The 11482-nt window shown below is 34.6% G+C and overlaps 1 protein-coding gene across 1 annotated transcript; it reads right to left on the reverse strand.

Annotated features, from left to right (window-relative positions):
* Window positions 1-151: 151 nt before the first annotated feature.
* On the reverse strand, window positions 152-9941 carry tkfc (triokinase/FMN cyclase). The gene is made up of 16 exons (XM_073836354.1): window positions 9923-9941; window positions 9549-9741; window positions 7701-7993; window positions 7538-7616; window positions 7320-7409; window positions 5798-5832; window positions 5624-5708; window positions 5453-5542; window positions 5235-5351; window positions 4498-4614; window positions 4095-4232; window positions 3895-4001; window positions 3679-3782; window positions 2781-2814; window positions 2056-2148; window positions 152-1963 (listed from the first exon to the last, which is right to left on the reverse strand). Exons 1-16 carry the CDS (start codon window positions 9926-9928, stop codon window positions 1811-1813), a joined length of 1734 nt encoding a protein of 577 aa, XP_073692455.1. The 5' UTR covers window positions 9929-9941; the 3' UTR covers window positions 152-1810.
* Between the last annotated feature and the right edge of the window lie 1541 nt (window positions 9942-11482).

The raw sequence follows: 11482 nt of genomic DNA on the forward strand, positions 1-11482 counted from the left end.
TCTGACATTATTTACTAAAATAAATACTTTGAGAAATGTCTCAGGGTGCTTTGTCCATACAATGGAAATTGGTTGACATGAGGAAAAAAGAATAAATCACAGATTTTAAGTTCCTTTAAAGTCTGATTACTCAAAATGATGTCACCACAGATTAAAATCTAGCAAGTGTTTTTATTCATTCATTTTACAACTATTCTGCATTTAAAATGGCATGTTTATTAGTGCAAGCTGATTTTATCGTTTCTTTTGCATTCAAACATTTAGTCTAAAAATGTAAATTACATACAGTAAATGACAATAATTGTTTACAATAGTAAACAAAAAACAATTAAGCTACAAAGCTCCTTCATTTTAACACTGGTTGGTCTTAGTCACTCATCTTTTCATTGATTCATCAATGTACTGATTAATTATTCAGTGTTTCCAGGATTAAACCTAAAAAGTGTCAATTCTGCTAAACTGGCACCAAACTGCAATGCAAAAATGATGACTGTTATAAAAAGGTTTCTTGGACCAAACCCACACAATTGACCCTTTGCAAAAACCGCTGTTGCTATGTCTGACAAACAATGCCACTCTCACACTACACATCATGTTCTCACGCAGTGAAAAATGGTTGCAGCGCAAAGAGGAACAACAGACAAGACAGAGCAGGTTACTTCTGGTATGAAACAAGTTCTCAGCTTTAATATTCGAACAATAAATACTGTTTTGTGGCTCTTTATTGTGTGTTCTAACAGATCAGTGTATAGCAGGGGTCCCCAAACTAAGGCCCGGGGGCCGAATGCGGCCCGCCCCCACATTTGGACCGGCCCTCTGAACAATGCCAGAGATATATTTTGAAAATGTAATTTTAAATATGTTTTACTTATATCATGTCGGTATTTGATAATAAAGGTTGGCTTTCAACCTAAAATGTCCCTTAGTTATTAACATTGTCTAATTATTTGTTAAAATCACCAACAGAAGGGTACATTGCCATAATGTGTCATCGCGATTGTTCCTTGACACGTCTGTGTGTGGTGGCTCTTGATGCCTTGACCCCAGCCTCAGTCCATTGCTTATGAAGTTCACCCAAATTCTTGAATCGATTTTGCTTGACAAGCCTCTCAAGGCTGCGGTTCTCTCGGTTGGTTGTGCATCTTTTTCTTCCACACTTTTTTCTTTAACTCAACTTTTTGTTAACATGCTTGGATACAGCACTCTGTGAACAGCCAGCTTCTTTGGCAATCAATGTTTGTGGCTTACCCTCCTTGTGAAGGGTGTCAGTGATTTTCTTCGGGACAACTGTCAGATCAGCAGTCTTCCCCATGATTGTGTAGCCTAGTGAACCAAACTGAGAGAGCATTTTGATGGCTCAGGAAACCTTTGCAGTTGTTTTGAGTTGATTGGCATATTCACCATATTCTAATTTGTTGAGATAGCGAATTGGTGGGTTTTTGTTAAATGTGAGCCAAATCATCACAATTAAAAGAACCAAAGACTTAAACTAGTTCACTCTGTGTGCATTAAATGTATTTAATAGACAAGTTTTACAATTTGAGTTGAATTACTGAAATAAATGAACTTTTCCATGACATTCTAATTTACTGAGAAGCACCTGTATATCTTTTGAAAAGATATCTTTTTGACATGTTTAAAAGAGTTTTTACACTCTTTTAAACATGTCAACCCACTTCTTCTTAAATCACACTTAACACTTCATCTTAAAGATCTGTAGCAAAAAGTGTTAGCAAACTAGTGTTTTTGTTTGTATCTTTTTTTCTGTCTTGGTCCTCAAAAAACTTAAAGTTGGTGAGCTTCACTAACTCTAGGCCTTTAAAGCACTGAGTATTGCCTTCAGAATAGCGGCTACCGCCACGGCACCAGGGTCGGGCTGGGTCAAATGTTCAGATGCAATGTAACTGGCACGTCCAGCCCTTGCAGTGAGATTGCGGGTAGATTCCGCTCCCAAATCTGCTTTCTGTTACAGATAAGCAAAAGGCTAATATTATAGATGAATGAAAATATAAGAAAACTGAACAAGCAAAAAACAGCTAAAGTGGTAGTCCATACCTCCACTGCTGATTGTAGTATAGCTATGTGACCATCAGGAGGCGCTGTGGAAAGTTTCATCAACTCTTCCACAGCAGGGCACAGAGCATCAAGCTGAAAGATAACACATAGAGTCAGTTTTATTAATGATTTGCAAATGATTAATGAAGACACTAGAATAAAACCTCCAGGTTAATTATTTTAAAAACACTGCTGACATAGATTTTTTTATTTGTGTTAACTACACCACTGTTCAAAGGTCTAGGGTCAGTATGATTTTTTTTATAGAAATTATCTTCAGTAAAGATGCTAAATAAAGACTTTTACGTTTTAAAAATTGTTTTAAACTAAATGCTGTCATTTTGAACTGTATATAAATTTAAAACTGAAAAAAAAAAAAAAAACATCAAGCAGCACATCTGTTTTTAACATTAATTATTAATTACAGAAATGTTTCTTGAGCACCAAATCAGCATTAATTAAAATTATTTCTCAAGGATCATGTGAAACTGAAGACTAGAGTAATGAAGCTAAAAATTTTGCTTTAAATCACTGGAATAAGTTACAAAAAAGGAATAAATAAAGAAATAAATAAATGAAAAAAAGTAGTTTAATTCATGCATGTGTTACCCAATCTACATTTACTATTTACTAACTCAAGAATACAGATGATAAATTTGTGTAAAACAATTACTACAACTAGAATATGACTAGAATTAAAATATTAATTCATGTCTCAATCATACCATGGTCCGATCCCCTGGTTCAGCACCTCCATATCTGTTGGAAAACAAGGAAATATTTACAATGCAAAAGTTTGGGATCAATGTAATGTGTTTTAAGAAATGTATCTTATGCTTATCAAGGCTGCATTTATTTGATCAAAAATACAGAAAAAAACTAATATTGTGAAATGTTATTGCAATATAATACAGTGGTTTCTATTTTAATGTACTTTAAAATATAATTTATTCCTGTGATGCTAAGCATTTTCATTAGCCATTACTCCAGTCTTAAGTGTCACATGATCCTTCAGAAATCATTCCAATATGCTGATTTATTAGGCAACCTTATTTATGCAACCTAAAAATACTTTTTTTCGGGATACTTTGACAACTAAAAAGTTGAAAAGAACAGCATTTATTTAAAATATAAATCTTTTCTGACAATATAAGTCTTTGCTATCACTTTTTATTAATTTAACACATCCCCGCCGAAAAAAGTATGAATTTCTTTCAAAAAAGAAAGAATAAAAATTTCCTGTCCCCAAACTTTTGAATAGCAGTGTAGTTTGTTAGAAATTATTTCTATTTTAAATAAATAATGTTCTTTTTAACTCTTTATTCATCAAAGAATGTTCAAAAAAGTTCCAAAGTAAGTAGCACAACTGTTTCCAGCACTGATAATAAATCATATTAGATAAATCACATAGCATATTAGAATGATTTCTGAAGGATCGTGTGATACTGAATACTGGAGTAATGATTCTGAACATTCAGCTTTTAGCACTTACTAATCCTAAACTTTTGAACACATCTTTATACTTCATACATGTCATGTCAAGTACCAAAAGTATAAATAAACAATTCAGACCGAACGCGTTTAGCTAATACTGATGTCAACTGATGAATACTGATGTCTAACCTTTTCATGGCCTCTGTCCCAGCATGCAATGCCTTTGCCCAAGCTGCACCATCACAGTTTTGTTTGAGATGAGGGGCAGCCGCAGACAAAAAGAGGCAATATAGCTGAGAAGAAAAGATCAAGCATCATTTGATAATTTCAAGAGAAAAACACAATTTTGCTTCAAGATTTTAAAAGTAATTAATCAGCTGTTTCGGGAATCAAATGGTAACATACCGCCCCTGACGATCCGCCCATTCTTTCCTGGACCAACAGAGCAAGATCTGCTAGAAGTTGGTCAAGGTTCCCAGGGATTTTGCTAGTCTGGAGCCACTCCTGAATGGCTGAAGACAGACAGGATAATACATATGCACAAAATTAAGTAATATGTTGCTTCAAATGACATGTGCATTGTTTCAATGTTTAAAAGGTTTTACCATTAGCTATGAGAGCATGCGTGCTCCCACAGTCACCATCTCCTGCGGCACGGTCCAAAGCATTGAGTTCCTCTTGTTGCTGCAGGAGGATCTTACAAACAGACTCCAACACCAGTCGAATGACTGAAGACAGCGAACCTGTGGAGCAGCATCACTGTGTTAATGAAGTGCTGCAGGTATTTTGGTAAAAATATACACTACCGTTCAAAAATTAGAGATTTTTTTAAAGAATTTAATACTTTTATTCAGCAAGGAAACTGGTCATTAGTGACAGTAAAGACACTGATAACATTACAAAAGATTTCTATTTCAAATAAATACTGTCCTGTTGAACTATATATTCATTAATAGAAGGCATAAACTGAGACATATATGACTGAAATATGAAAAGTCTCTTCTGTACCTTCATTACAACTATCTGAAGCTGTGGCAAGTTTTTCTTCAGGTTCGATAAAGAGGTTCCTCCCACTCAAAGAGGCTGTGCTGAGGTTAGGCCAGGCTGGGGCTGTGGTTTTAGCATCTGAGAAACACAAATCAGACATAATTTCACTACATATACCCTCCACTACACATACAGTCGAAGTCGAACGTTTACATACACCTTGCAGAATCTGCCAAATGGTAATTATTTGACCAAAATAAGAGGGGTTATACAAATAGCACTGACCTGAATAAGATATTTCACAAAAATGTGTTAACATATAGTCCACAAGAGAAAATAATAGTTGAATTTATAAAAATGACCCTTGATTATTAATACTGTGCTGGTACCTGAATGATCCACAGCTGTATTATTTTTGTTTAGTGATAGTTGTTCATGAGTCCCTTGTTTGTCCTGAACAGTAAAACTGCCTGCTGTTCTTCAGAAAAATCCTTCAGTGTATTTGCAACAATGACTATTATTATAAGATGCATCTTTTCAAACTGAGGACAACTGAGGGACTCATATGCAACTATTACAAAAGGTTCAAACACTCACTGATGCTTCAGAAGGAAAAACTTACATTTTGCAGATTCTGCAAGGTGTACTGTATGTAAACTTTTGACATTGTTTTTATTTATATTATAATTTTTTAGTTATAACTATCAGTTATGTTAGTAGTTAGTATGCTTGTAAAATTGGTTTTAAACAGAACACACCAAACAGTCTGAGCATCTCTTCATCGACCTTCATTAAAGTAAGAGACATTCCCGCCATCTCCAGAGATGTCATAAATGATCCCGACATCACTCTGACAACCAGCACACCACGCTGCTCTGAAAATGACAACCATCGAAAATGGATTTATTCTAAGTAAAAGCTGAATGTTGTACATCTAGTATATGACTTAGAATGTGTTGTGATACTTGAGTCTCACCTAGGCAGTGTACAGCCGCTTTGGAAACCACAGCTATTTCCAAACATGAGAGAGCACCAAGATTATTCACACATAGCACCACCTTGTCTCCTGTTAGAGAAATACAGGTTTAAATATACATTTATATAAATTCACAGCTTCAGAATCAACCCTGTGCTAACTTGATCTTACCTGATTTCAGGGACAGATGTGATTTGTTTGAGGAATCAGTCATGTGACTTATTAAAGTTTTCACAACTTCATCAGCAGAGGCCACCTAAAAAAAAAAAAATCAAACCCATCAAGCTCGAAGGACCATACACTGCTCTTTATTGTAGGAATTATAAGAACACTGAAAATACTCACCTTTGATCTCTTAATACCTGGTTCTCCATGGATTCCTATACAAATAAATATGTAGTGTTTATTTTATTGTAGAAATATAATATACATACACTACCAGTCAAAAGTTTTTGAACAGCAGATTTTTAATGAAGTCTCTTCTGCTTACCAAGCCTGCATTTATTTGACCATAATACAGCAAGCGGTAATATTGTGAAATATTTTTATTTAAAATGACTGCTTTCTATTTGAATATATTTTAAATATAATGTATTCCTGTGACCAAAGCTAAATTTTCAGCATCATTAGTCTAGTCTTTAGTGTCACATAATCTTCAGAAATCATTCTAATCTGATTGATTTGCTGTTCAAGGAACATTTTTTTATTATTATTATCAATATTTTAAAACAGTTTAGTACATTTTTTTAATGATTGTTTGATTAATAGAAAAATTCAAAGATCAGCAATAAAACACGTTTGTAACATTATAACACTATACCATTCAAAACTTCAGTATAATTAAAAAGTCAGTATAATTTTTGTTTTTTGGGGGGAAAGAAATTATAGAAATTAATACTTTCATTTAGCAAGGATGCTTTAAATTGATCAAAAATAATGATAAAGACATTTATAATGTGACAAAAAGATAAATTTCAGATAAATGCTGTTCTTCTGAACTTTCTATTCATCAAAGAAAGCTGAAAAAATCTACAGAGCTGTTTTCAACATTGTAGTAATAATAATAATAATAATAATAATAAATGTTTTTTGAGCAGCAAATCAGAATATTAGAATGATTTCTGAAGTATCATGTGACTGGAGTAACGATGCTAAAAATTCAGCTTTGAAATCACAGGAATAAATTACATATTAATACATTCAAATAGAAAACAGATATTTTAAATAAAACTATTTCACAATTGTACTGTTTCTGCTGTACTTTAATAAATATTAATACATTAATGCAGGCTTAGTGAGCAGAATATACTTCTTTAAAAAAAACATTTAAGATTTTACTTTTCAAAAACTTTTGAGTGGTGGTGTATACACTACTGTTCAAAAGTAAAGTAGAAATTGTTTTTATTCAACAGCAGGGATGCAATAAATTTATCAAAAGTGACAGGAAACAGATTTATAATATTATATAAGATTTCCTGTTCCGATAAATGCTGTCCTTTTGAACTTCCTTTTTATCACAGCTTCCATAAAAATATTAATAGGTATAACTTTTTTCACATTGACAGTAATGATAAATGTTTCTTAAACACCAATTCAGCATATTAAAATGATTTCTGAAGAATCATGTGACACTAAAGACTGGAGTAATGATGCTGAAAATTCAGCTTTGCCATCACAGAATTTAAAACATTCAAATCTAAAGTTATTTTGAAATTGTTGTAACATCTCACAATAACATTTAAAATTAAATACTCTTTTTTTTATGTATTTTTGATCAAATAAATGCAACCTTGATCAGCAAGAGACTAGTCAGTAATATAAAGAGTAAATTAGTTATATTTACTCTTTAGTTATTAATCTCACTCACCCAGTCCCAGCTCCATCTCTCCTGGTGGAAGCTGGAAAGATTGAAGGCATCCAGGCACACTGCATGGAGACAAACTAACACCCAGCGTGCCTGTTAAAACACCAAAATATTTTTTTACATAGAAGAGTGGATGTACATCCACACCAGAAACAAATTTAACGCAAAACTGCAACATTTAATCTAAACAACCCAGGTAGTACTACGCTGGTCTTTCTCACCAATATTTTTTGTCGCTTCGTTCACCCGCGCAACAATTTCATCCAACGGACAGCCTTTCTCTGCCAGAGCTCCAGCTATCTAAAAATAAAAACAGCACTCAGTAAAAACAACAATGACTGATGAATACTATTCATTTACAGCCACTCAAACTCATTACGCTACCTTGTGGATAAACACAGTTCCACACAAGCCTCTCCTGCCAGCTTTGCTGGGCTGAGCAAAGGCGCAGTCATCAGCCACAATCACCATGTCCACCTGGACGCCCTGTGACCGGGCCTGTTCAAGAGCTATGCCAAAATTCAGACGGTCACCCGTGTAGTTCTTCACGATGAGCAGGACTCCTGAAGCGCCTCCTTTCCACAGAGTCAGAATGGCAGCCAGCACACTGCCTGGAGGAGGAGACGCAAATACTGCTCCCGCCACAGCTCCCGACAGCATTCCCATACCAATATAACCTGAATGAGAGTGCGATTCATCAAATGTCATAATAGTAGATGTGTGACCCTGGACCACAAAACCAGCCTTAAGTAGCACAGGTATATTTGTAGCAATAGCCAACATTGTGTGTGTCAAAATGATAATTTTTTCTTTAATGTCAAAAATCATTAGGATATTAAGTAAAGATCATGTTCCATACAAATATTTTGTAAATGGCCTACCGTAAATATATCCAAACTTAATTTTTGATTAGTAGTATGCATGGCTAAGAACTTTATTTGGACAACTTCAAAGGCAAGTATTTCGATTATTTTGCACCCTCAGATCGCAGATTTTCAAACAGTTGTATATTTTAGACAAATATTGTCCTATGCTAACAAACCATAATTTAATGGAAAGCTTATTTATTCAGCTTTCAGGTATATAAAGTGCCGTGCAAAATTATTCATATACCTTCATTTTTTTCACATTTGGTTATGTTGCTGCCTTATGTTAACTACTTTGAATTACTTTTTTCCCATATCAACCTACACTCCCTACTCCATAATGGCAAAGCAAAAAATAGGTTTTTAACATTTGTGCAAATTTATTAAAAATAAAAAACTGAAAAGATCCCGTTGCATAAGTATTCATACCCTTTCCTGGGACACTCGAAATTTAGCTCACAAGCATTCATATTGCTTCTAGATGTTACTACACTTCGAGTGGAGTTAAACTGTGGCAAATTTGAATGAGTATGATTTAGAAAGGCACACACCTCTCAGAAAAGGTCTAACAGCTGAAAATGCACATCAGAGCAAAAACCAAGTCTTGAGGTCAAGATAACTGCCTGTAGAGCTCAGTGACAGACTTGCGTTAAGGCAATGATCTAGGGAAGAGTTCTAGAGTTCAATCTGCTGCATTGAAGGTTCACAGAAGCATGTAGCCTCCATTATCCATAATGGAAGACGATTGGAACAACTAGGACTCTAGAAAATGTCTGCCAGCCCCCATCCAAGCTGACAGAGCTTGAGAGGTGAAAAGGTGAGGCAAAGAATGGCAGATAATTGCCAAATGCAGATGTGCAAAGCTTGTCACATCATACCCAAAAAGACTTGAGGTTGTAAAGATGCTTCAACTATGTAGTGAGTTAAGGGTATGAATACTTATGCAATGTACTTATTTCAGTGTTTTATTTTTAATAAATGTGTAAAATTTGCAACTCAGGTTTTTGCTTTGTCATTATTATGGTGAGTGTACATTCATGTGGGGAAAAACTAATTTAAAGCAGTTTAACATAATGCTGCAACAAAACAAAATGTGAAAAAATGAAGGGGTATGAATACTTTTGCAAGGCACTATAAATCTCCAATGCTTTTATTTAAAAAAAATGGACTCTTATGGCTGGTTACATAATGACTGATTCCACCTGACTCCATAGGGTTACACCAACCAATGTATTTTAGGAGGTAAATCAGGTAGAAGAATGAGCATGTGCTTGTCTGTGCCAGCAAGAAAGTGCCACTTGCGAGGGTGTAGGGTGGCATTTGGGACATGACCAGTGAAGTGAGCCATGTGTATATCATGCATTACCTGCATGCGCGGGCTCATGGCCAGATCCTCCTCCGGACAGGAGCGCTACCTTTCCCTTAATAATGTTCTCCAGATCGGACCGCAGCACAACTCTGTGCCCCCGGAGCAGCGCCAGACCACCATTACTCCTGACGAGACCCTCCAAAGCCTCGTCCACACACTTTTCAACCGAGTTCAATAATTTCCTCCGGACCTGCTCCAACCGTATAAAAATAATAACGTTACATTTTTAACCTTTGCATATCTGTCGCTAATCAGCAGTTGCATGCTATTTTAATCATCACAGAGACAAACTCTTAAAATATGTGCTATTCGCAATCAACATGTAACGTTAACTGTTTGCTAAAAGATTTCTGCAGGAGAAACCGTTATACCTCCATCGCGCTTGCGCAACCTTCGTCCTTTGATCACTTCCGCAAACAAGCGGCTATGACATTAACGTCACAGAGCCCGCCCCAGATTCATTCAGTTGAGGTAAAAATGCAATATCATACAAAATGTATATTATTTTTTATTTAGTACTGACCTCAATAAGATATTTCACATTAAAGACGTTTACATTCAGCCCACAAGAGAAAAAAAAATTACATACACTTGATGCTTAATACTGTGTTGTTACCTGAAAGATCCACAGCTGTTTTTTTTGTTTAGTGATAGTTGTTCATGAGTCCCTTGTTTGTCCTGAACAGTTAAACTGCCTGCTGTTCTTCAGAAAAATCCTTCAGGTCCCATAAATTCTTTGGTTTTTAAGCATTTTTGTGTATTTGAACCCGTTCCAACAATGACTATATGATTTTGAGATCCATCTTTTCACACTGAGGACAACTAAGGGACTCATATGCAACTATTACAGAAGGTTCAAACACTCACTGATGCTTTAGAAGGAAACACAATGCATTAAGATTTAAAGATCAGGGTAAATTTAACTTATTTTGTCTTCTGGGAAACATGTAAGTATCTTATGTAGCTTCTGAAGGACAATACTAAATGAAAAAAATATATTTAGGCAAAATAAAATTTAGGGAAAAATTTACCCATCTTCATTCTGTTCAAATGTTTACACCCCTGGCTCTTAATGGCTGTGTTTTCCTCTTGGAGCATCAGTAAGCATTTGAACCTTCTGTAATAATTGAGTCCCTCAGTTGTCCTCAGTGTGAAAAGATGGATTGCAAAATCATACAGTCATTGTTGGAAAGGGTTCAAATAAACAAAAATGCTGAAAAACCAAAGAATTTGTAGGACCTGAAGGATTTTTCTGAAGAACAGCTAGCATGAATTACTAAACAAAAAGAAAAAAAAAAAGAAAAAAGAAAACGCTGCGGATCAGTAAGGTATTAAAAGTATTAAGAATCAATATGTTAACTTTTGAACAGGGGCATTTTTAATAAATTCAACTACTGTTTTCTCTTGTGGACTACATGTAAACGTCTTTTTAAGTGAAATATCTTATTTCAGGTCAGTACTAAATAAAAAATAACATGCATTTTGTTGGTCTCTCTTATTTGGGTAAAATAAGTGACATTTTGCAGATTCTGCAAGGTGTATATAAACTTTTGACCTCAACTGTATTTAATATATAGTTCTTGAACTCACATGTTATGTTAATCCATTTTAATTTTTATCTGGATGCATGCTACAAAGCAGTGTTCAGTTATTCTTGTTCACTTTGTTTATTGCACTCTGTACTAGTGAATGTTATGAATAATAATAATAAACTCATATAGTTCTGCAATTCACCATTTTCTTCTCTTTATTATTAAATATAATGATTACAATTTATTACATCCACTATAACAAAGTACAGACTTTATTAACACAACATTGATCTTTATCATTCATATTTTTTTACAGCATCATCATTACCCTCAGAGAGTTTACTTAATGCAAGCATATCAACAAAACTAATTCAATTATCCACCTTATTTTTCCTGTAA

This window comes from Garra rufa, chromosome 3, assembly GCF_049309525.1.
Source record: "Garra rufa chromosome 3, GarRuf1.0, whole genome shotgun sequence".
Taxonomy (NCBI): domain Eukaryota; kingdom Metazoa; phylum Chordata; class Actinopteri; order Cypriniformes; family Cyprinidae; genus Garra; species Garra rufa.

What these genes read in the sequence shown, in the direction of transcription:
- tkfc (XM_073836354.1), bottom strand. An exon ending in CAGGTATTAAGAGATCAAAG is followed by an intron (nt 5,709 to 5,797) that starts GTGAGTATTTTC and finishes TTTTTTTTTTAG; the next exon opens with GTGGCCTCTGCTGATGAAGT. An exon ending in TTCAGATAGTTGTAATGAAG is followed by an intron (nt 4,233 to 4,497) that starts GTACAGAAGAGA and finishes GCTGCTCCACAG; the next exon opens with GTTCGCTGTCTTCAGTCATT.